The sequence below is a fragment of the Rattus norvegicus genome, chromosome 15, assembly GCF_021556685.1.
Source record: "Rattus norvegicus strain SHRSP/BbbUtx chromosome 15, alternate assembly SHRSP_T2T, whole genome shotgun sequence".
Taxonomy (NCBI): Eukaryota; Metazoa; Chordata; class Mammalia; order Rodentia; family Muridae; genus Rattus; species Rattus norvegicus.
In genome coordinates, this window is record NC_141548.1 from 69,139,739 (window position 1) to 69,166,011 (window position 26,273).

The window sequence follows — 26,273 nt, forward strand, 5'->3', positions numbered from 1 at the left end:
AATGTAGTTTGAGAAGAAAAGGGGCACCAGGAAGTGTAGTGCCGCTAAGTCCCATGTTCATGGAGACAAGCAGACTAAAGAAAATCCTGATACTAACCCCAGGGCAAGACCCCATGCAGCAAAGCTTCCAATTTGTGGAAAGGAATTAAAGAAAACTTAGGACCACCTGTGGCCCTAAGCACTGGGAGGCTGTTCTGGGCCAGCCTGTTCTACAAAGCATGTTCCAGGACACCAAACTTAGGCAGTGAAGGAAACTGAAAAGAAAGCTGGTAGAAATGTCTTTGAACAAGGCCATGCTCCATCCCCAGCACAGCTTAGCCACATGGTTCTTGTCCTTGAGTCAAGGGTCTAGGCTATTAGACACGAACTCTGCAATCCCTCTGTGATTAAGGAAAGCCACTAAGGCCACACATGGGTTGGGGGTGTCCCTGCACAGAGGCCCAGAGAGGTTTTTAAGTAAAACCTGGATTGTCTTGGAGTCCTGAAGATATCAGAGCCCTGGGAAACCTGCTGAGGAAAGCTGCTAACAGGAAGTTGGAGGCTTAGGGTTTTCTAAACTTATTTTATTTTGGGTTCTAGAATACTTCAACCTCTCTTTTAGCCCACCAACCAGAGGTAGGAGGAAAAGAAGGTTTATAGAAAAAGGGGGTTGTGAACCTGTTTTGAAGTAATTCTTTGGGGTGATTTTATGATCGTTGTCAAGACACCAGAAGGCCAGTCCAATAACACACACCAAGCATGATTCAGCAGCAGCTACTCCATCCAGCAGAAATCACAAAGTTCAGCCAAACCAGCATGAGTCAGTGGACACGACAAGAATCAACCAAAATACTATGGGAAGTTCTTTGGGCCATTTCTCTACATGAAGTGAAGACCAGTGAGGCATTGCAAAGCGTAGCAGTGCAAGAGTGTCCTTTCACTGTCTGTCAGATTCTGCTTATATTTTTTCCAAACATCATACACCCTCTCAAGCATCTGCTCTGGCAAAATATCACATGCCTTCTCACTTCAGCAAAACATCCTCTTACAAGACAACTTGCCCAAAAGCATCATGTGATACAACTGAGTTTCTAAAGAAACCAGAAATTTCTACCTCAGAGTAGAAGCAGCCCATGAGAAAGAAGTGTGTTGTTGCAGGAGTAGGAGATCTGAAGAGCCTTTTGATGACACCAGACATGGAGATACAGTTTGGAGTTTGCTAGTTTTGGGTCTTGTATTGGTTTACTATTTCCTCACTTTGCACCCTTTCCTCCCTTTTGGAATGGTAATATGTATCCTCTGCCAGTGTATGTTGGAAGGATGTCCTCTGCTTTATTTTGATTTTTACAGGGGTTAGAGTTAAGAGAGTGCCTTGAGTCTTAGAAGAGACTTTGAATTTTGAACTTTTAAACAGTGTTGAGACTGTGAAAGACTATGGGGACCTTTTGAAGTTGGACTGATACATTTCTGCATTATGATATGACTACAGGTCTTTGGGGGGCAGGGAGTAAAATCTGGTTTGATTAATGGACCCCATAGGCTCATATATAAATGCTTCTTCATTATGGAGTGGTGCTACTTGGTAGGAATTGGGAGGTGTGGCCTTGTCGGAGGAAGTGTGTCAGGGTGGGCTTTGGGGTTTCAAATATACAAGACAGACCCAGTATCTACTATGCCTGCTGCCTTCCAATCTGGATGTAGAACTCTCAGCTACTTTTCAAGTACCATGTCTGCCTCCATGACTCCATGATGACAGTGGACTAAAGCTCTGAGTGAAACCTCTAAATGCTTTCTTTCTTTACAAGAGTTGCTGTGCTTATAGTGTCTCTTAACAGCAAGAGAACATTGACTTAAGACAGATCAACGCAAATATGAGAGATTTGTAGGATAGTTCTGTAAAAATTATAATTAACTTTATGTATAAAATTGTGAAATATCATAAAAATATAAGATGGTTTTCTTTTCTCAAATGGCCAGACTTTGAATGAATACTTTATGGATTTAGTGGCAAGCCCTCTGGTTTAGTGGTCCTCTGAAAGTGTTAAATAATTCCCATAAGAAGGTCAGATTAGTTGTTCTTACAAATGTCACTTTGGCTTTTACTTCAGAGTTTGTTAAGAGATACATTGTCAATTAAGGATACTTTAAATAAGACCTTTTTATTTTTGAGATAAATTTAATGAGGTTTTCTTAAGGGAATTCTGTGAGAATTTCCATGTTCTTGACTCTGGTAAACCCTATTAAAACATAAAATTAATGGACAACACCTATTCTTTTGGTAGTAGTGCCAGAAGACAGTGCTTCATGTCTTTGGCTTAACAACTAAGTTTATTGGATGCCTCAAAAATGGCCCATTAAGATTTAGTGTGGCCTCATTTTAAGTTAGTAAGAAGCAACCCACTCTAGGACTTCATTGAGACTCAGAAATAGATATCTTAAAAAGTGTAAAGATTTTTAAAAAAATGAGGGGGTGGTAAGTGAAGTGGCTGGAATTCAGATTCCTAGCACCCATGTAAAAGGCCATATGTGTGCACAGGTACCCTCACAGCTGAGCCATCTCTCCAGCCCAGTCAAACATCTTCCCAAAAGGCAAAGCCACACTTAGGAAAAAATAATTAATAAAAATAACTAAAGCATGTTTTAATTACAGCTTTATTTACATACTACTTCAGAAATATCACCTATGTCAGAGCACAACTAGCAATGATACTATTAAAATCAGAGGCATGTGCTGTGATTTTTCTTTTTTTGTAGTCTGAGTTTTCTCTTTCTTAGTTCTAATATATAAAGAATCTTTCAAAATGAAGGGACAGATGAACAAAAACTTGAACAAAGAATCAGGAAAATGTGTGAGGACAGTTCACACCCAAATAAAAATGATTCTAAACAATAAAATGAGAAGTAGGAAATTGAGGAGTAATGGGATGTATGTCCTCAGAAATCAGAAAAGGCATTAGTCACCTGGGAGTGGGGTGGGGAGGGAGAACAATGCACACTAATGTGTCAGCATGCTGCTGTGACACCAGCTACCTGGAATTCTGGCCTAAAGGTTTTTATGTGACAAATTTTCTTTCCCACAAATGTGGCAAAGTATTCTGATTAAACACACATACATGTTGTTGCAGAGTTTATTACAGAAAATTCCTTAGAATAGATAGCTTAAGTAGTAGAAATCTATTTCTCAAATTTCTAGAGGATGGGGCATACAAGAGCCATGTGGTAGAGTTAGTGCCCAGTGAGGAGCCTCTTCCTGGGTTGCAAGTGGACTCCTTAATGTACCCTTACTTATCAAAGGACCGAGAACACATTCAGTGCTTCTAATGGCACCAATCCCATCAGGAGGGCTCCACGCCATGAGCTAAGTACCTTGCGAAGCCCTGTTTACTAACCTAGCACAGCAGAACTAGAGTGTCCACACAGGCATTGGAGGCAGACACATTGTGGAGGAAGACAGGAGCCTGCTACTTTCTTTGCCCAGCTGGCTTCAGAAACTGGACTCTCCTAACGCTTTTCTTTCACTTTGGCCTTGGTAGGTGAATAACTTGAGTATCAGGAACTTTGCTCCATTCTTTTGCCCTATGTCTTGTGTTTAGTAGCTGAAAACCTAGAATGTTAAGTCACTATTTAGAAAAATTATCTGGGCTTGATTTTCATCTCACTAAAGGTAATTGCTAATTTGGTTGGCCTAATCTCTACCATTTTGTTTATTCAGCTCCTTTGTTGTATTTGTGGTGAAGTGTATTCTCTTTATCATCTCATGCTTTCTACCTTGCTTTTACTTGTCTTTTCTGGTCTCTCTTTTTAAGTGGTTGCTCCTTTAGCCTGTATGTCATGTTTTTAAGTTGTCAAGGTCTGTTTGAAGTAATGATACTTGATGAACATTGTAGGGTCTTTTCAGTATAATGTTTTGTTTTTATTTCTGTCCATTGTCCTATTGTTTAACAATATTTCTCATATCTAGTAGATATATAAGTCCTTTATAATGTTTTTATTTTGCCTGAAATATTCTAAAGTATTAAATAAATTTGTGCGTAATGTATGATGTAATGGTAGTTAAAAAATTCTCCCCATATATATTTCTAAGTGAAAAGTTTTCTATCTCCTTTCCTTTCTCAAATGCTTTTAATTCTTCCCTTCATGTCTCTCCTCATCATGTAATTTGCTGAGCTGAATAATTTCTTTTATTATATGTACTGAGTCTGCTAGTAGTAAATGCTCATAGCTTTTACCTAGGAATCTCTCATTGACTTTATTTTCACACCAAAAGATTGTTTGGTTCTTGATTGTAGGTTCTCTACAGATTGTATGTTGACTCTTCGAAGTATTTTATTGATGTGATTTTACTTTCTTCTGGGATGAATTCTTTCTAAGGGGAAGTTTACGAGATGCGTATTTCTTCATCCTTTGTAATGCTCATTTGTGCTGTCAGCACAGTTAGCTTTGTTCCTTTTTGTTTTCTGCAGAGGTATGACAGTGATGTGTTTTGCTCTAGGTTTTTGTTTTATTTGCTGTTGTCTATTCAGCTCCTTTGGTGTTAGCTAGAGTCAAATCACTACTGCTTTCAGATGCTTTCAGTTTGGAGCCTTAACTTTTCCCTCCAGCAGACCTGGGCTAAGCATGGGACATCACAGAGAGAGTGGCTTTTTCTTGAGAGCTCAGCTGCCAACTTTGAAAATGTGGGTGATACACTGACCTCTGAGCTTTCCTCCCTTGCTTGAGAATTCTGCTTTTTGTGCTTGGGCATCTCTTTCAACCCTGTCATGTGTTTCTTAGGTAAAGCTTGGAGTATCTAGGTGTGGAATTTTTGTGTGTGTGTTAGGTCATACATATTTCCTCGTAGTCTTAGCTCTATGGTGTGTTCAAAATTCCATGATTTTTGCCCCATTTGTCGCTTGTTTCATAGAGAAAGAAGACCTCTAGCTTCCTTGTAGACATCCTTATTTTTCCTCCTATTATTGCAGATTTTTACAAAGAGCTTTCTTACAGTGGCAAAACATCATCTTTGAAAATTAGTAACTGGTAAGTCATCTGTGTTCTTGAAATTTACTTACATTCTACGTTTTTTACATTTATGGTAGAATCTTGATGTGGCAGCTCTTACTTGAATAGTAAACCTAGCGTATTGCCCCAGAGCAAAAGTTTTTTTGAATGTCCTTCTTGTTCGTTGTGTCACAGAGCTGTTGAGAAGGGATCCATGTGGTCTTGCAGCCAGTCCTCTTTGGAAAGTTACTGTGCTCTAGCTAGCAAGCCATTTAGAAATTAGTATGCTTCTTAGTTATCTGCAGTTAACTTTTATTAACGTTTTTATTTGTCATTTTGCATAGTATTTTTATATTTTAGGTTTTTTCTTCATAATTTTTAGTCTATGGTGGTTACCTTATTGTTCAGACTTTGAACTTTAAAAATACCTAGAAAAGACAAATTCTTTTTCTGGGTGTTAGTTTTTTTGTTTTTTCCAGAGACATAATACAATGTAGGTATAAAGAATTTAATGTTTTATATTGGCATTAAATCAAAGTGTTCTAAATGTGAATATAGTAATTTATACAAAGTACAAATTAGTACTTATAAATAATGTTTCTATTTAAATTTTTTAAGTGGCAGAATATAGTATTTCATAAACTTTGTGCCTTGATCATAAAAATAAGAAGTTAAGCTCTCATTTGGGCTTTGCAGCAAGTAATTAGAGATTACTAGCCATCCATCCATTTGGGAGAACATAAGAATATTAGGTGTAGTTTCCCAGGGACAGGTGCTAGCATGTGTGTGTTTTAATATTTTTTAAATGATTAAAAAGACAAAGAGTATAGAGATGCTTTATGTAAACTTTCTACCTGGTAAAGTGCTAAATTCTGTTACTAAATATTTTCAGTTGATAGTTAAATTTATTAAGTAAAATATAGAAAAATACTTGTTTATTTAAAAAAAAATAAAAACCAAGTAAGTGTTTTTTCTGTCTTTTCTAAGAAGTGATCCAGCTAAAATGACCTTAGGTAACTCTGGTTCCTTGTGTTTTATTATGAGGAATTTTGCACTACTGTATGATTTGTTTGATTGCTTTTGTATGTGTCATGAATGTATTATAGTTGTAGGATTTAACATTTCCTTGCAGTTTCCTCCTGCCTCCTGCCGTATTTCCTTCTGACCCCTTCTTTATGAGATGGCAAGAGGGGTGTGATGCTGAGTCTGGGCCAGAAGCTGTCGTGTACCCAAGGCACCGTAACATCATGTGATTCCCAACCTCTTTCCTACTTAGTAGTCTTTGCTGGTTGTAGATTTTGTTGTGTGTGCTGAAAATCCAGATAGGAGCCCACATATCCCACCTCTCGTTCCCTTTATTGTACTGAGAACTTGCCTTTCACGGGGTTCTTGAAATACTACTAGTAATTCCTTTACAGGAGGTGCTACTGCTCTCTTGCTTGGCTGATTTCTTCTCTATAACTTATCTCTTCTCTCCAGGGAGTTGTTATGTGAATGTAGAACTCTGGATTATTTAAGTTCTCATGTATACTTTACTTGGTAGAATCATATCTCCTACAGTTTGGTCAATGGCAGACTGTATAATTGTTGGTTTTCTTGTGAAAATCTAATAGAGATGGAAAATTCCTTTTCACTTAGAATAGCAAGGCTATTGTAAAAGTCATAGTGCCTTGTATCACGTGTCTGCTGTCATTAAACCTCCTGTGTTGCTAGATTGCAAGTTTGTGGTCCATATAATTATATATAGTGCTAAATAGTTGGTAGTTGGTAATGATGACTGGTCATGTTAGGGTATTTACTGTTGATTATTGTATGGTATCCTCCTTACTGTCAAACAGTTATTGTGTTGAGAGTCCTCCTCCTCCCATGACTTGTCATTTACAGTATCTTTTCATGGGCCTAATTTAATCTTTTGCTTTGTTCCTAATGCGCCCCAGGACTTTTTAATATAGAGATATGTCACATGGATTGTACTAGAACAGAATTAAACATTTTGAATTCAGCCTCTAGCAATGGGCTTCTCAGTGTCTCCTCCACCTCTGCGCACTCTGCATGCATGGGTGCATGTATGCATGCACACAAACACATGTATGATTTTATACATGCACTAAATATAACTATATACTCTGTAACTTAGTTGTGTAGTCGGGTATAACCCAGGTCTGTACAACTGCATTTTACTATGTTTTTACAGTAACAACAAGTCCTAGTTGTTTGCAGCCCCAGAAACTGTTTATACCTAACCCTGAAGGAGTTAGTTTTTAATTTTGAAGTTATATTAGCTCACTGTTCCCACTTAAAGTGTAATATATTGAGGTAAAATTTACTAACGAAATGAACCTTTCTTAGAATGAAGATTTTAATGGTTCTGTGTTCCCCTTCCCTCCCATCCAGCCTCGTGAAATACATCTTTGCTTTCCACCACCGAACTCCCCTACTTCTAAGAATTTCTAGGGATTCGTTTCCTTTTTTTCTTTTTTTCATTTTAAATTCATTTCATTTATCCATTTAATTTTTTACAGCTATACTTTGGTTTATGCGCCACTGCCATATTCCTTCTCCTCCCCTCTCCTTTAACCTCCTCTTGCACATTTGCCCCCTGTATTATCTGTCTCAGTTAGGGTTTCTATCTCAGTGACAAAAACCATGACTAAAAAGCAACTTGGGGAGAATGGGTCATTTAGCTCCTACTCCACGTTGCTGTTCGTCATTGAAGGGAGTCAGGATAGGAACTCTAGCAGAGCAAGAACCTGGAGGCAGGACCTAAAAGAGTAGCCATGTAGGGGTGCTGCTTATTGACTCGCTTCACCTGGCTTTCTCAGCCTGCTTTCTTATAGAATCCAGGACCACCAGCCCAGGGATGGCATCGTGCAACATAAGCTGGATACTTCACTATTGGTCACTATTTGAGAAAGTGCCCTACAGCTGGATCTCATGGAGGCCTTATGCCAACTGAAGTGCCTTCCTCTCTGATGACTTTAATGTGTGTCAGATTGACACCAGCCAGTACAACGGACCCCTTGTCAACTTGACACATAAGTAAATCACAATTAAGCTGCAACCTTTCCTTTCTTCTTTATCCCCAAGAGCTTACATTAAGAACTTTTTAAAATTCCACAATCTTTACAAATTCAAATACATTAAAGTTTCAGGCCCTTTAAAATAGCTAATTTCTTTTAAAATCCAAAGACTTTTAAACTTTAAAGTCTCTCAATTGTGCACTCCAGTAAAATAAAAATTAAATTATTTATAGACTTACACCTACTAGTCAAGTTTATTGAACACTTGAAGCAATAAGGCATTTTACACTGAATAGAAAATAGCCCTAATAAATCCTAAGGGATGATCTTGATTCTTAAAATTTAATTGAATCTGTACTTTCCCCACAGTTAAATTTATATGAATATATTAAATCCTATAGTCCACTGGTTTGTGATCATCTATTGCAGCAGTAATTTCCTACCAGTTCTGTGGGCCACATGTCTGAAATGAAGGTCTCCAGAGCTGCACTTCAGTCAGAGATGACAAGGGAGGGGTGGGTGGCGTGTCCTCTCAGCTCCTGGCACTTGCTGTGTGTCATGGTGTGTGGTTTGCTCTTTTGTGTCTCTTTCCTGTGTCCGAGGACCCTCTGTATCTCTGCTTTTCCCTTACGTAGAACTAGAGAACCCCTAGACAATCTGGGATGAATGGATGATTTCCTCTCTCCTCCTCCTTGTATCTTTTTGAGACAGGGTTTCATCACATGGTTAGGCTAACCTCCAGTCACAGAGATCCACGGTTCTGTAGTGTGGTTTAAAGATGTTCGTCACCAGGCCCTTCTGTTTTCATGATTCTTGCTACCGTCATTGAAACCTGTTTTCTTTTCAAGTAAATTGTCACATTTTCCAAAGACTAGAACATGGCTGTCTATTTATTTGTAGCATTTTGACTTTAGAAATTTAGTCAACATGAACATTTTATATCTAAGGTACATTTTGAAGAAATTAAATTTGAAAATATTTATGCATGTATTTCACATATTGTAGTATACTTAAGCGAGTTCCCTTTTTGGTTTTAATATTGTGCTTTTTACATAAGTCTTCTATGAGGAATTGCTGTTATTAGATAGATTATATGAATGCCCATAATAATTGGAGAACCTTTCAGTTCTAAAATGTTCAGTGATTAATATGAATCTAAATAAATTGTAAATGTAAACTGCAATGTCTAGTTTTCCTTTACTATAGAATTTTAAACATCATCTATTATCTATATCATGTCATAATTACTGCCATAATGATAGACTGAGCAGAATTGTCATCATGTATTTTATATAAGAAAATTAGGGCAGAAATAGTTTTGAACAGACTAAGTGGTTTTCTTGTTATTAGCTTGAGAGGCTGAAATAGGTTGGTTTTGAGTTTGAAGCCAACCTGGAGTACAGAGTGAGTTGGAAGTCAGATATGGGAGTAAGAAAACCAAAAGTCAACCAAAGAGACACAACCTGCATGCACCCCTCCATTTATAAATAGTTGGAAGAGAGACTTAAGGATGCCTTGGTAAGGAGGACTTGCTGCTCTTCCAGAGAACTGGAATTGGATTTTCAGCACCCACATAGTAGCTCAAAACTGTAATGCCAGTTCTAGGGGATGACACCTTCTGGCATTTCCTGCACACATGTTTTACACGGACATATGTGGAGGCAAAACCACCATACATATAATGTAGGATAATAAAAACATTGAAAGAATTACACAGATACGTAATGATTTCCATCTAGTTGACATTTCTTCAGTTCTCAGTGGACTGCGTGTGAGAAGCATCTAGGCAACACGTTGCTCAGACATGTACAGAGAAATGTGTACACTTTAATTTTTAGTAGTAACCTTTGAAGAAATTCCCTTCACTATTTGGCATATTTTTCCTCATTAGAAATAATCCTTAGATGTCAGATTTTGAAAATATTTTCCAAAGTAAACAGTGGTATTGGACTTGGAAGAGTATAGCCATGCTTTTCTGGTGCTACTTTACTGGGCCTTTATATCCACCACCTTTTCAACCCTTCTTCCCAATCCCTTCTGTCTTAGGTTTGTTTTTGTTTTTATTTTTTTGCTGTGAAGTGAAACCATGACCAAGGTAACTCTTATAAAAGAAAATATTTAATTGGGGCTGATTTACAGTTTCAGAGTCCATTACTATCATGATGGGAAGCACGGCAGTGTGTAGGCTAACATGGCGTTGGAGGAGTGGAGAGTTCTACATCTTGGTCTGAAGGAAGCCAAAAGGAGACTGTTTCCGGAAGACAGCTAAGAGGAGGCTCTCTTCCGCACTGGGCAGATCTTGAGCATTAGGAGACCTCAAAACATGCCTACAGTGACACATTTCCTCCAACAAGACCACACCTCCTAATAGTGCCCTTCCCATGGACCAAGCATATTCACACCACATGTTCCAACCCCCCAACACTAGGTATGAGAGAAAGGAGGTAAGAGGGGAGATGTGGTATATACATCTTTAGATTACTTTCTGCTGATTGGGGTGTCAAGTTCCTTGGGGTAAGTCCAGTCTCTGTTGTCAGGATATCCAGTTTCTTCTTATCTCTTTCCTCATGATCACTTGACAAACCACAATGGAGCAACAGCCTCATCCAAGTGCCCAGGCCCATCTCAGGGCTCTGGCATTTATACCCTTTCAAAAGTTCCCAGAATTCCAAATGTCACACACAGAAACTATCTGCAGCTGGCGAAACCACGCCCCTGCTAGAGCCCGAGGCACATCATAGTCAGCTGCTGTGAAGCAGCCTCATATCCCTCACCTGGGATTAAAACAAACACATACTCACACAACTGGTTTTTTTAAGAAACCACAATTCTCAATACAGAAGAGATTAGTATTTGATTAGCCTCTGTTTTTGTCCAGCTATGTACTGAGTATTTCATGTTTCATTTATATTAGAACAACTTTATGGATCAGTATTTCTAGTATTTCTGCCTGTTGAGGAGAGAAACCGAGGCATGAAAAGATGAGACTGACTAAGATCTGCTTGTTAAGTGTGGAGTGCAGCTAGCTCTGCTTTACTAAAGTGCAGGTAGATGACTTGTTATGCTCCTTACAAAAGCACGAATGGACCTGATGTGTGATCCCCTCTTGCTTAATCCCAGGTGGGCTTGCTCTCCTGAGGCCTGTGGCAGGAAGACAGCAGGCACTTACGGATAGTAAGTGCCAGCTGAGCTTTGGACTTGATGTGTGGTTTTCAAGCCATATCACATTTGTGTCAAGAAAGGAGACAGAAATATCCAACCATTTCTTATATTAAAACATGGCTTATTGAAAATAACTATACTCTGTTTCTAAATTAAAGTATGAAAATCTTGAATTAGGTCATGAAATATAACCTCGATAAAAGAAATAATACCCAGACCTTCATTTTACACTTGGAATTTTATGAAAGTTTACTAAATGAATAACGTTGTTAGGTTACCTTGACTACTGTGGTTTTTGTAATATACCAAATATGAAATTTTATAGAAATTCTTTTCAAATTATTATTTGCTCAGCTGTTCTAATAAACCTTCCAGGGTTAGTGTCCTTATGGGTTGGTTTGGTATGGAAAGTGTTTTAATATTTTAAATAGGGAAACAATTTTATGATCTATTGTTTCCTACCTTTTAAAGTTAGTCTTCAAATATCATATATTTGTTTTGACTTCAGAGAGAAACAGTTATTGAAGCAATATTGAAAGCATCTTTGTAAGCATCTATTACAAATCAAAAAAAGAATTAGGTGCTCACTGTACAAATTGAGCACCAGAGTTAAGCTTCCCCAAACAGACATAAAGGTAGTGCAGCTGTGACTGCCTGTAACCCTAGCATTCAGCAGACAGACAATGCTAGCACATAGCAGCTGACTATAGATAGCTCCATAGCCAAGGAGAAGGTGAGCTCCAGGATCAGTGCAGTGCCCTGGGGACTAAGGTGGTGTTCAAGGAAGGTACCCCATGTTAACCTTGGACACTCACATGCACTTATGCAGCACGCGCACACACACACACACACACACACACACACACACACACACTATCTTTATTCATAAATTTCTGCATTTCCAAAGGGTAAATGTAGAAACAAAGTAGACAAATGTTATCTTTTCATTTTTTTTTGTTTTGTTTTTTTTTTTTTTTTTTTTTTTTTTTTTTTTTTTTTGGCTTTATCAGTTGTAACTTTGAATATCCACTAAAGGAGTTTCTTCTAAATTTGAATGATTTTTATATCAAACCAATTCAGAAATTCTAATAGTCCGTTTTATAATCTCTTTATTTCCAGGCAACAACAACAGCGTCAACAATGAAATGTCCTAGCTTGCTTTAGTACGTTTACTTGAGACCTTGCTTTGCCATAGCAAAGCAGTTATTTTACTTGTGAAACAAGGTTGCCATCTTGTGGTGTTTTCAGGTAGTGCAGCCTTCATAATTAGGCTATGTTAATGTCAGCTCTTCAAAGAAAATCCTTAACAAAAACAACGTTTGGTTTTTAATTTCCAAATTTTAAATGCTTTTAAATGTTAACTTAGATATAGCTTTATAAAAGATTTCCACTGGAACTTTTAAATTGCCTTTCCTCTGGCAAGTACTTAAAGTTGACCAGCAGGTTGTTAATTATTAAGTGTTTATATTGTTTTGCATTTCCTGAAATAGCTTTTTAGGATAAAGTAAGTAAGGTTTTGCATATTTGCCCTTATTTCTGCTACAGATTAATTTTATGAAGTATTTGCCTTTTGTGTACTATGGCTTTTATAATTATTTCTTTGACTTTCTTTTTCTTTAGGTCTCTGTTTTTATAATTAACTAAAAAGTTGATGTAAAAGACATTAATGTTTAATGTACTGTGTATGCAAATGCAAGAAAATTATTATCACAGATTAATATAGCAGCAAAAATACCTTCCATTTGTACATAAATCATAAAAGTAAACACTGAGAAAAACAATTCTTGAGATAGTTGAATGAAATAAATGTTGTATTGGGTGAACTTTACTAAATTAAGACAAACACCAAGGGCTTATACTCAGAGGGACTTTAAAAACACACACACACACACACACACACACACACACACAAAAGTATTTCCAGCTTGATTTCTGTCCTGCAGCCGAAGTGTATTAGGTCTCTAGCAGCATCTCTAACCTAGGTATGATGGGCATCTGAAAGCAACAGCTGAGGCTGAGCCTCCCTTGCTCTGAGACTTTCATTTTATAACCAACGCTTCCTTTGGGAAGAAAAATGCTCATCCACGCAGGGGACCTGTGCTCATCCTTTCGCTGTTGTTAACTTTTCTCATTTCCATTAACATACATTTCATTCATTTACACACACTCATCTCTCCCTCTCCTTCTCTTCAGTCTCTCATCCTGCCTGTCTCTCATCTCCCCACCTACACTTGAACCTTGAACCCACAGAATTCTCATCTGCTTTTGTCGTGTGTTCTACTTTTCTCAGCCATGTTAAGTTCTTGCACCCTTTCTCCTTTCATGGACCTTTCTCCTTTTCTGGTCTCTATGGCTGGGCAGTCTAAATTTAGCACACAGATTGAAAATCTTGAAGATCCATGTATAAGACATTGCAAGTGTTGTTTTGGGTTACCTCACTTAGTATAATAATTCCTGTTGCATCTATTTTCCTTGTCATTTCACTTTCTTTAGAGAGAATGAACTTCCATTTTGTGTAGATACCACAGTTCCATGGTGTCCTCATCAGGTGGTTCTAGTGTGGCTTGTTCTTTCCTGTGTACTTATGGATGGATTTGCAAAAGGATTCCTTCAAGTATATCTTGATCACTGCTATTGCTGTGAAGAGACGCAATGACCATGGCAACTCTCATGAAAGGAAGCATGTAATTGCAGCTTGCTTCAGAGGATTCAGAGGATTCAGAGGTTTAGTCTATTATCATCATGACTGGGAGCCTGACTTTACACAGGCAGACACTGCTGGAGAAGTAGCTGAGAGTTCTACATCCTTATCTGCATTCAGCAGGAAGAGACAGCGATGCTGGGTCTGCCTTGTGCTTCTGAAGCCCCCAGTGACACACTTGCTCCAATAAGGCCACACCTCCTAATCCTTCTCAAGTAGTGCTGCTCCCTGGTGACTATGCATTCAAATATTGAATCTGTGGAGGTCATTCTTAATTCAAATCATCACAAACTCCCTTCTGTAGAGCTTGCTAAGTGATCATAAAAACCCTTTAGTCAATTTTTATCATGGAAAGTATTTTCTCTTCAATTATGTCACAAAATTTTGCTTGACACAGTAGGGAATCCTTCCGTGCCCTCTGGCTTTAAAAGTTTTGTTTCAATAATGTGTTATTTTTATGGGCCTGCCTTTTTATATGTGATTTAAGTGTTTTCTTGCTACTTTCAGTATTTTGTTCTGTTTTTATCTGTATATTGTTTGAATTTTTAATATGATTTAAGCAAGGCACAGTAAACTAGACTGCTCCATGGTAGAAAGAAAGGTTTATTGGAGACCAGATTGCTGAGGCTGTGTTGTCTGCAGTGGAGGGCAGCAGAGCACTGAGTAAAAGGATGGAAAAGCAAACACATTTACGTGACAACAGAGTGTGGTTTTTGATCTACAGAGTGACTGGGAACTAAGCGTCCAAGGTTCCTGGTAACCAGAAGCCTCCTCAGGAGATCTGGTTAGAATGCTGTCCAGTACTGCTATTTTGTGTGTGGGGAATACTGCGGTGGATCTAAGGACAGAGGGGAGGTTCTTCTCCGGTCCTTTGCTGTTTGTTGTTCTAAATGTCTTCTGTAACTGGACTGACATATCTTTTACTAATACTGGGGAGTTTCTTAAGATTCTTTTGAACGTTTTCTATGGCATTAGAATTCCCTCCTTTGATGCTCACTTAGCCATGGACTGTTGTCCACAGTGTCATGGATGTCGTGGAGGTTTCACGGTGCGTTCTCACGATTGACCAAGCTCACCTGGTCTGTTCTCCCCTTCACCCACAGAGCGTCCCATTGACTCTGTGCTTCCACCTCAAGCATCCACACTGGGTTTCCTTAGTACGTCTTTCTCGTTCTTGGATCTTTCATATTCTGTGTCACCTTCCTCAGTGATTTGTTTTTGTTTCTAACCGGGAACTTGTTTTTGGTTTCTTTGGACATATTTATGATCACTTGTGAGTTCTCTGGGACTGTCTAACTCAACTCTCACTGGGTGCCATTGTTGGTTGTATGATTGATGGATTTCGAAGTTGTGTTGTTTTGGTTTTCTTGTGTTCCTGTGTTGAGAAAACATGACTGATTGGGATGAATTTTTTTTAATTATTTGTTTTTTCAATTTCAGTACTTGGGGTGTTCAGGTGGGACTTAGGTGTCTTTGGGGTGTATAGTTCAGACAACAGTTCAGGAACTCGGAATATCTGGTGTGAACTCTGCATTAATCCAAGAGTAGAATGTTAACTGTGAGAACCATTGTTGCTGGATATTACCACTGTTAATGTTAACCTAGCCAATTAACAACAGCAGTCCCCTTGACTTTAATAACTATTGAATGTATAACTGTTTAATAAGAGTTATAGTATGGAATATACTGAGGTTTTACTTAGTAAGATTAGGATTGGCACAAAGATGAGGTTGGGATAAATGTTAGTTTTACTTTAGAAAGGAAAAAAATAACTGAGGACGGCAAAGTATTCAGGAGGGGAAGGCTGAGGGACTGTTAGCCCCACCAACGCTAGAGGTTCTTCCAGCCTGGGAAGCTTAGAGCTAGCAATTAAAATGTAGGAGGGAAGAAAGAGAGAAGGAGATCTTAGGAATAAGAGAGGAAGTGCAAGTGATGTGCTTGAGAGATACAATAAAAAATGCCTTTTAGTAGAGTCCATGGAGGAACATACACAGAATCATAAAACCTAACAGCAATATGCAGACAAAAACATAACTATCATGAGGCATATATGCACGAATGGGATCAAATGATAGAAAATTAGAAATAAAAGGAATACTATAGAGGAAACAGCTGGTTCTGTGTGAGTTGAAAGGCTGTGTTCTCAAATTCCCTTGCCTCCAGCAGGCTCCTTTCGGTAGTGTGGAATGGTAAGTGGAAGCCCTTCTCTCTGCAGTCTCAATGTATTAAGTGCTTCTAGTGGGATTATCAGTGAGTTTTACATTTCGTATCTCTGCTGTGCCCACAGTAGCTTGGATATTGGATTTTAGTTATCTTCATGTTCCAGCAGGAGTTTACATATTAAATTTCCAATTTGATATCTACATATCATATAGGAGCTAGTGACTCAATGTGGCAGCAAATAATCAATATAGTCAAAGACATGTCCCTGCCAACCCCCCCCCCCCAAAAAAAACCCCAAAAAAACCACAGACCCACAAAATAGCAGTAAGAATCCCAGGAAGACCATTAATTCAGAGACAAGGCTATTGCTTCATTGTCACATGGCTCCTGTGTCTTGGTTTACAGAGCCCCTGTTAATTCAGAGAATGGTTTCACTCTTTTTTCTCATTGACATTTTAAAGCCTACTTGCTGTAAGTATGTACTGATAGATTCTGTTCTGTTGTTTTAGAAGTTCAAGGTTCAGTACACAATTAAGTGGGCATTGATTATCTCAATGAGTGGAGATATACATGTATATATACATATACACACACATATATATCTATTCAATATTAGGTATATATGTGTATATATCTGTTGAATATATATATAATATATATATATCTATATAATATTGAATTTGTGAACTCTTGACAAAACAAGCATAAATGCTTGACACCTTCAGCCTGACAGCCGCTCGTAACGACATTATTTGCAGGTGTGACTGTGATACCTTCCACTTTTACCTGAAAAGGTTAGCTGTGACTGTTAACTATTAGTGAAATAGCCACAGTGTCACGTGACACTCAGGAGTGAGCAGGAGCAGCTCTCTGGATAACCTAAATAAGCTCTTCTACATAGCTCACAGTGGATGTGCCTGTGTGAGCTGAACCTATTTTGTTTGGCTTAACAAAAACATGAAGGCTGAAAATGAGATCAGACAGTACCTGCCTCTCCTGTCCTCATGCACACAGCGGAAGTGTGCTCGTTTAGGCTGGCCAGTGGATCTATGGATTGTACCAGCTTCAGAGAGTAGATCAGGGCAAGCTGGCTTTGTTTTGATGATCCTGGTTATAATGGATGTTCCTGAGACCTACGATCAGGATGTAGCAAGTGAGGTTGAAACACTAGCCTGTCTTTTATCCTGGTGTTCTGTGGGTTCAGATGATTGCAGGGTTTGGGCACGTCTGTTTCTAGTGACCCTTAGGTTCTGCCACTCTGTAATTCTCCATCTAATTGCCAGTTTACTGCTAATTTTAAATGCTCATTTTTGAAGTTAAATAAAATGTGTGGGATTGGCAATTAAGTGACACTAATAATTTTATTATTTTTTGTGTGGGCACTCTTGTACCATGGTACAAGCATGGTGGTCAGAGGACAACTTGTGGGAGTTGACTCTCTTCTTATACCACATGGGTGACAGGGATCAAACTAGAGTTATCAGGACTACTGTAAGTGCATTGTCCAACAGCCTTCTTGCTAACTCAGGAGTCATTTGAAAACAATGCATTCTGTTTTTTTTCTTTTCGAGATTAAAGTATAATGACATAGTTTTCCCTTCTCTCCTTTCTCTAAACCTTCCCATACACCTCTCCTTGCTCTTTTGCAAATAAATGGTCTCTATTTTTATTAATTATGTTGCATACATATGTGTTTGTGCATATATATTCTTAAATACATAAATACAAACTGCTCAGTCTGTATAATGTTACTTGAACTTGATTATTTTAACTGACTAGTTGGTATTGGATGACCAATCACTGTGCTCTTCCCTGGGGAAACAATTCTAAGGAAACTTTTGTTCATTTTTTTAAACCATTTTGAAAATTTTGTAAGCTGATTAAACTTATATAATGTGGCATTTCTACTGAAATTAAGACAGAACATCACAGACAGACTTGGAATTCAGTGGCTTTTCTCACAAATCATATAAATAGTTTTATTTTGATATAATATCCCAATAAGGGTATAGAGAATATGTATGTATATATACTATTCTTATTAGAATAGTATACAGACTAGGATGTTCCACTCTTAATATTTAATAGAAAATAAAACTGGATATTATAAAATTTTGCTTAATATTAAGTTTAGATAATATTAAGCTGTTTATTTTATTTTAACAGGTATCTTTCAGATGAAGGCATTGAAGCTTGTACAAGCTCTCCTGGGAAAGTCAATATAAATGACATCATCCTGATTGCTCTCAATGTAGGTTAAGTTTATTGACTTTAATTAGACTTTTTAAATTTAAAGCTATAGCAATGAAAAATACATCATAAACTATGTTTTATGATAAGTAAACAAGAGGAAATCTTTAATTTTTGTCCCTTTTAAGTTATAGAGATGTTTGTTGAATTTAGTGACCTAATATTAACTAGTTGTAAATATCATATACAATGTATTGAGAAGGAAAAAGTTCACTATAAAATCCATATTTTTAGTAGTTTCATAATAGTAAGAACTGACAGTTCTTTAAAACAGTTTTCCATTTGACTTGCATTAAATTAGCTATAGCCTTAATTTATCTTAAAACATTTATTTTATCTTATGTGTATGAGTGATTTGCTTGCCTGTATAAAGTGTACCTGGTGTTCTGGGAAGTCGGATGAGGTTGTTGCCCTCACGTGCTTGTGAGCCACCGCTCTCCCTCTGTAACTCCTGTCTAGATGTTTTCTTTTCTTTTTCTTTTTTTTGGAAGCTGGGGACCGAACCCAGGGCCTTGCGCTTGCTAGGCAAGCGTTCTACCACTGAGCTAAATCCCCAACCCCTTAGATGTTTTCTTTATGCTGAGATTTTTGTGTTGAAAAGGACAAGTCTTATTTTTTTCATTTGTAAAGTAGGAAAATAAAAATCTTAAGAAATAGCATTAAAATCTTAATGTGGTCTAGGTTCAAATATTTGAGTTATTCAGAAAAAATTAAGTGCAGTCTTAATTTGTTGAGCACTATTAGTGTTTTGTAAGTATAAAACACAGTCTGTTATGTCTCTTGAGATCCATATTCCATAGAATGACCTTCCACGTGATCATAGGTTTTCCTCTTGAAGACAGTCCCTCCCATAGTTCTGAAAAGCCCACTTTGTGTGTGGACTGTGTAGACTTCTCACAGTCAGGATGCTACTGTAACCCTTGTAAGCTGTCTCTATGCTTTACCTTTTGTGTGTGATGGTTTGCTGAATTACACATATTTCTGTGTTTTTTTGTAGCGGTTTCTTGACCGTTTTCTCTTGCTGTGCTTCCATAAACAGGGACATGTCCGTGCTCTACAGGTGCTGCTGCTGTGCTAGCGCGGCCGCTCCAGAGCCGTCCCTGTCGTTCCCTTGCTTTGCTATGCTAGCAGTGTCAGAGCTGTGGAGTGATCGATTTTCATGGCTCTGGATGCTAAGATTATATGGGATTTAGTTATTAAAACATGTACTGGTTTCTGTAGTCCAAAGCTATCACTTGATATTTGGATTATGGCATTAGTTTTCAGTAAGACCATAATGATGTAATTTGTTGGGGATTTTAATGGAAAAGAGTGACTGTGGTAGAAGAGTAACAATGATATATGATGCTTCCGTTTGTTTACTGGAACAATGTACAGATGTCACCAAATGATTTGAAAATAGTGACTATGTATTTTATAACTAGTTCACGATGTTTGCTTAGGTTTTGTTCCACAAACATAACGTAATCTCTTTTGATCATAAGCCTGAATTTAGGTTTACCTTTCTATAATTCTATTTTAATAATAAAATATTTATTTTAGACAGATTTGAGAACAATTGGCAAGAAGTTCCTCCCCAGTGACATCAGCGGTGGAAAGGTAGAAAAGGTAAAGAGGAGGCCGACTCTCGCTCTGGTGGCAGCCATTACAAGTTGGAATGTGCACTAAGTTACCTGACAGACAGGCTGGACGGTCTCAGACTTAGGATGCTGTTTCGCTTCACATGTTGAATGTTATTAAAAGTAAAATTCTGGTGAATTTTAAATGTTAAAAACTTCATTCAGAAATTATGGATATGGTGTATTAGTTTGGCATGTAACTCTTGTCACATTATTGAAGTGGCCAGCAAGTCCTCCCTTCTGTTTGTGTTGTTGTTTCCTTTGTAAACTTACGTGTACTCAGTACATGGACATGGAAGCATGTGGTTGTGACGGCACTGGTTTGGCAAAGGTCCATGTTTGGGTCTGCCGTCATGGTGTGCTTCGCACAGGTGTTCCTGTGGCGTTTCTCCAAATGCAGGAATACCCTTTAAAAATAACCAGTTAGGGATGGAATTTCCTGTATATTTCTGTTTAGTTATTTTTTAATTTGAAAAGAAATATAATATTTTAGTAAAGAATTTAAACTGTGCTTTTGGTCTTGTATTGAACTGTTAGTCTTGTTTCTTGGCTGTGTTATAGTCTAGCGTCTTCTTTACATTCCCTAGGGGAATAGGGAGCAGGTGGTTACTTTCCTCTCAATAATTCTTTGTACTTCTGTCACTGCCCCAATTTTTTTCCCATTTATCTTGGATCTTTTACTTATTGTTAATTTCAAGTATTGATTTCTGAGTTTTAGTGTGTTTTTACAAAGTCCTTCAATTTGTTCCTAATTTTTACTTTTTGTTACAGAAGTAGTTGTTCTCAGGTGTAGTTTTACCCCTGCTGAGTTTCCAGTCCCTAGCATTCCCTAGAAGGAACCTGATAATGTGCATGTTGGTCCTCTTTAGGTGATGTTGGCTGTGGGTGGGGACATCCTCAGGAAAGATCCCACATTATAACTGCAGATTGGTGGCAGTCGTGCATAGCTCTGGTGGACAGTAACCACATGAGAGTTCATGCACATCTCTGTACTATTGGGTTAAGACAATGAGCGCTTTCTGTGTAGTGTTTTACTGTTCGTTCACCTATTGTCTCTGTGTCCTTAAGACTCAGAGCTCACCTTGCTGCTGCCTTGAGCTCACCAGCAGATGGAGACTTTCGTTGTCTTGGTCACTTTCTGAGCACAGTTTTGCTTTGAAAGTTGTGGGCAGTATTTTTTAAAGGTTTCCTTTGTAGGCAGTTCATAACAATAAACAAAACTTTGTAATGTGGAATCTTCTGTGATAAATATTATCACTTAAAACATACTTAAATGTGATGCTAATTTATACATAGAATGAATAGATTAAAGACTCCCTTTTTGTATGAAATAGGAATTTCTAGGTGTTTCTTTTTCTGTTCTTTCTCATTGATTATATTTTCCCTTTTACTAACAGCTGCTGAGACAAGATACAATTCCTTTCACAGCAGGAATGAAAAGGTTTTGAAAACAAGTTTAATAGAAAATTTAAAAGCTGATACATAGATTATACTCATTTTGTTCACCATTGGTTAGAACTAACTCTACACACTGTATTTAATACAGCTGTATTTAGGCTAAAACATTTAAGAGATATACTTTTAGTATGAGTTGAAGATTAATGCCACTCACTATATTTTATTTGTGCCTTTATTACAAAGATTTACTGCCTAGCATTTCATCATGTTAATAGTACCTGATATAATCTACCACTAAATTACCTATGTGACACATGTTCTAGTTTAAAATAAGCTTTATCTTAATCTGTAAATAAGCTATAGGGCTATATTAGTTAAGTGTGGTATTTTTTTTTTTTTTTTTTGGTTCTTTTTTTCGGAGCTGGGGACCGAACCCAGGGCCTTGCGCTTCCTAGGCAAGCGCTCTACCACTGACCTAAATCCCCAGCCCCGTAAGTGTGGTATTTTAATTACAAATCTGCCATTTACTTTGCTGTGTAAATTATTATGTAAATTATACCTAAATATGATGTTAATTTATATATAGAATGAATAGAAATTGTCAGAGCATTCTTTTTATGTTGTTAGTGATTATATTTTTCTTTCACTAGCAGCTTCTGACATGAAGTGTAGTTGCAGGATTTTAGTAAGAATTAATATTCTCTAGTTCCCCTTTTATATTAGGAAAGGAAGAAAGGTTGGTAAAGGAGGTGAGAAGCCAAAGGAGAGTGAGAGGGAAACACAGCAAGCTAGAGTGCATGGCCAGCTCTCAAACACAGAAAATGTGGAAAGCAACTTTCCAATATTTCAAACATAATTAAAAAGACAGTTTACAGTATATGGCTTAAGAGGCAGGGAAGCCATGAGGCAGATTAGGTGTGAGGGTATGATGGGACCAGTAACAGACCAGGAAACCATGAGGACAGCCATTGGCCTTATCCAAACCCCATTTCTCTAATTATTAAGTTTAGTGATTCTTCTTAAGTTACTTAATCTTTCTAGAGGTTAATATTTATATTATGAAAGCACTATTCCTTTATGCCATTGAAATATTAAATGATATTGAACTTAAAATGTTCAATGTAGTGTACTGCACATGGTGACTTTGTCATGTCATGAGCCATTCAGGATTGTATGTTTTTCTCTGAAATCGCTGAGGTTGTGGTTAAAAAAAAAAAATAAATTCAGCAGAACCGGTTCCGTACTCTGTGCTTCTCTCCCTGGCTCTTTGACCCAGGTAGTGCTCGCTCACTTGTTCCGGCTCCGTTGGGCCATAGGAAGTAGTGTTAATTTATCCCAGCGGCTCCACGCTGCCCCAAATACTCTCTGACCTGGGCAATCCGAGCCATTCCAGCGCGGCACCTTGCCATGCTGGTCTCTAGACTTAGTTTGGCACCCATGGGGCCAAATGGAACTAACCGTAATTTAGCTTTCTGGTTAGTATCTCTCCTGGTGGCTCTCTGCTAGTGGAGAACTCTACCGTACCAGCTACCTGGTAAAAATTAGGGCTCTAGATGTCCAGCATGGGCTGGCCTATTGCAGCTCCCTGTCATGGACTCACACTCCTAACAGCTCAGTAAAATCAAGACTTAACAAACTGCAAACCAACAATCAGATTTATTTGTTAAATTTTCAAACATGATAAACTCACAATCAGTTGATAAGGATATAAACCGCCCTCCTAGATAAGATAAATTTGCCTACAGAAATCCATCCCAACTTCCTTGGCAATTCAAGACCACCCAGATCTGGATCATCCCTCCCTGTCTCCATCTTGATTCTCCTAGTTCCCTCTCTCTTGCTTCTCCCTCTCCTTCTAAAACCTCTGTTCCCTCCTCCCTTCCTTTTCATCCAATGACAGACCTCATTTGATCTTATCTGCCTTCACCTGCATGATGACATCAACCTACCCCTCTGCTTGGTTGCTTGTTACTAAGCTCTCCAAAAGAATTCAGTGAAAGAAGCAAGCAAGTGGACTCATCTTTATTGCTTAGGATTTAGTCCTGAGTGTCTTTGAGCCAGACTGATCTTTGTGATAGGATCAAAGATGGCCTGAAGCCCTGTTCTGAACGATTCTACTGAATTCCCAGTTTGTCTATGATGCTTCCATTTCAGAGAGAGGCAGACATTTGAGGATTGGGGGAATTTCCCACGTAGTTAGAAGCCAGGAGGAGAGGTAGCCATCACCCTTGTAGGAACTTCCTTCATTTGTTAGTTATATGTGACTTAGTTTGAAAAAAGCCTCCCCTAAGTGTATCCCCTAGCTCCTTCAGAGGCTAAGTCACTAAGCGTGAGGCTCTTCACAGTGCTCTGGAGCCTTTCTAGACAGATCAGTAATTATCTGCGGAGGAAGGTGGGAGGAGGCTACATTTCATTTCCTGAAAGGCTGGTGTCTGTGTTGTTCCTGTTAGGATTAGTGAGACTAAGATAACACCATTTTCACGATTTGGTAATTCAGATAGAAAGAGAATTGGAGAGCTAGTAGATTTGTGGTCAGGGAAGAAAGATGGTAGGTTTGTAGTCTACTATGAATTTAATCTCATTTCAAGACGTCTTTCTTGGCCTTCAGAAAGATACTGCCATTTGGATTTTGCAGCTGAAGTCTTAGTCATTGCTAATATTACTGATTATTTTGGGAGAATATAGAATTGCAAAAAGTGAAATTACTTTTTTAGTAATTAGTATGTTATTTTTCCCTGAGGGCCTTTCCCCTCTCATTCTATCTGTGGCATTATTTTGAAATATTTATGTACTCTGGATAGTGTCTGACCATGATTTTGTATATTTCAAGCAGAGACTTGAAAAGTGGTGAGAAGGTAGACAGGTTTTTCTCCAGTTTTCCAGTCCAGGCCGCATGGTTCTTAGAGTTTCCCCACTCAAGCCCTGAATGTTGGAGACTGTGTGTGTGTGTGTGTGTGTGTGTGTGTGTGTGTGTGTGTGTGTGTTGTGTGTGTTGTGTTGTGTTGTGTTGTGTTTGGTATGTTGTGTATGTGAGAGAGACCCAGAGAGGAAGGTAGGCAGGCAGGCAGGCAGGAACGCAGAATATGTTATATCTCACACAACCTCTTTTCTGGTTTTTTTTAAGGGCAGAGTTTCTGTTTCTTAGCTATTCTGAAGTGTTGGGACAGCTAGCTGGTAGTGTAGAAGCTGGAGGGAGGCCATGGGAAATAGTCATAATGTAAATGCAGTATGGATATTTAATGTTTTTCTGTTTAATTTTAAATTTTTGTTATTTTCATAGATGTCTAAAACAAAGTAGGCTTGGTAATTGTAAGATAGCTTAGTTGAAAGTTTTGTGTTCAGTCCATTTACATGAGGACTTTTGCACTGTTGTGGAAGAAGCCTGACAGGAAATGTGTCAGATTGTTTAGTGACAGTATCCTGGAGAGAGGGGTACAAATGTCTCTTCATTACAAATAGGGAACCAACAACCAACTAAGTAAAATGTCCAGTTAGATGAACCAAGAAGTTTATTGTGGTTCCTTACAGAAGTAGCTGAGAGGGTTGTCTACAGGAGCAGGTGTTGGCTCAAAGGCAGTGGCGTCATGGAAATGTCCACCCTATGGCTGGCTCAGCAGGTTGGAGAATCTTCTCCACGCACTTGGACTCATCATTCAGAGAAGTGAGGACTCAGAGCAGCCATCTCCCCTTCCCGTCCAAGGGAGGGCCTCATTAATCTTAGTGTCAGCTCTGCAAGGCTTGATGGAGACCTGGAGTCTCTTGAGCTACCCTGCAGGATGCACGGTTTCAACCCGAAATAAACTGATGCACAGCAGTCATGCTCCAGAGTTATGTCTTTAACTTGTCGTCCTCGCTCGCACTGACTTACATATGACTTCTTCAAATGTGAAGCTGATTTAATGCTTCAGTTTTGGAAGCTGAAGTCACTGTCTCAGAGCTTCAGCAATACCAGCGTGAGCCACAAGATGTCTGTCTTGGCTTAAAATTCAGAAGGAACCAACCTAGTTCTGAAGTTTAGAGGGTGAATATTTTTAAGGAAAAAAAAAAAAGCAGGTAAAACGTTCAGGTTTAGTCGAAAGCTGTTTTCTTTCTACTTTGTTAATGTAGTCTGGTAAATAATAGCTTATTAGTGTTCCATTTAGTAAGTGATTAAAATTAGGCATGTTCTTGTATTTTTTTAGAAAAATGAATAAAATTAGGAATTTGTGTTTTATTTACTAGGGTTTAGTAATGCAATTTCCTATTATTTTGGTCTGAATCTTTTTAAGTGTAGACAGATAAATTCTGAAAACTAAAATAACAATAACAACAACGAAACTTTAAAAAGTAAGTTCTGCAGCTGGAGTGGGGTTTGTCCCCAAAGCTGCTGTCTGTTCAGGAGACATGCTCTTCTGCTACCTGGGCTGCCTTGTCTGGCCTCAGTGGGAGAGGAGCTGCCTCACAAAGACTTGAAGTGCTAGGGTTGGGGGGAAACCCAGGGCCTCACCTGCTCAATGAAGAGAGGAGGCATGGGGGAAGGATGTGGGAGGGGTTGACTGGGCAGGGAGCAGTGAGCAGGGTGTAAGACTTAATAAGTTAAAAAAAATTAAAATAAAAGTAAGTTCTGTCAGAAGCAGTAAAAGTCAAGAGTGGGAATTGCGGCCTCTGAGTGGGGCCTCCACATGCTCCTATCCTGGGTCAATTGCTGTAACTACTCAACATAATGGAAGGCCATTTGTTTATAACTGTTGCTTTTGTTCAGGAATTCCAAGTTTGGGAAATTATTCAAGATGTTTTTTATTTGTTTTATATTTTTTGAGACAGGGTTTCTCTGTGTACCCTTGACTGTCTTTGAACTCACCCTATACATCAGATTGGCCTAGAACTCACAGAAATCCACCTGCCTTTACCTCCCCAATACTGGGATTAAAGGTATGCACCATCATGCCTAGCTTCAAGGTAGTATTTTGAAGGGTTTTACCATTTCTAAAGGATAAACATTTTAGCCATATTGTAAATATA

At 38.3% G+C, this 26,273-nt stretch overlaps 1 protein-coding gene across 13 annotated transcripts in view; it reads left to right on the forward strand.

Annotated features, from left to right (window-relative positions):
• Positions 1-26,273, forward strand: part of Tdrd3 (tudor domain containing 3) — a 146,368-nt gene that overhangs the window by 18,750 nt on the left and 101,345 nt on the right. For 8 of the 13 annotated variants that reach the window (XR_015638042.1, XR_015638040.1, XR_015638041.1 and 5 more), the window contains 2 exon segments: positions 18,172-18,256; positions 19,798-19,863. Coding sequence is in view for 4 of the 12 variants with exons in the window: in XM_087585824.1 (XP_087441950.1) it covers positions 18,172-18,256; positions 19,798-19,863 (151 nt within the window). In the remaining 8 variants the exon portion in view is untranslated. 13 annotated transcript variants of the gene reach the window in all.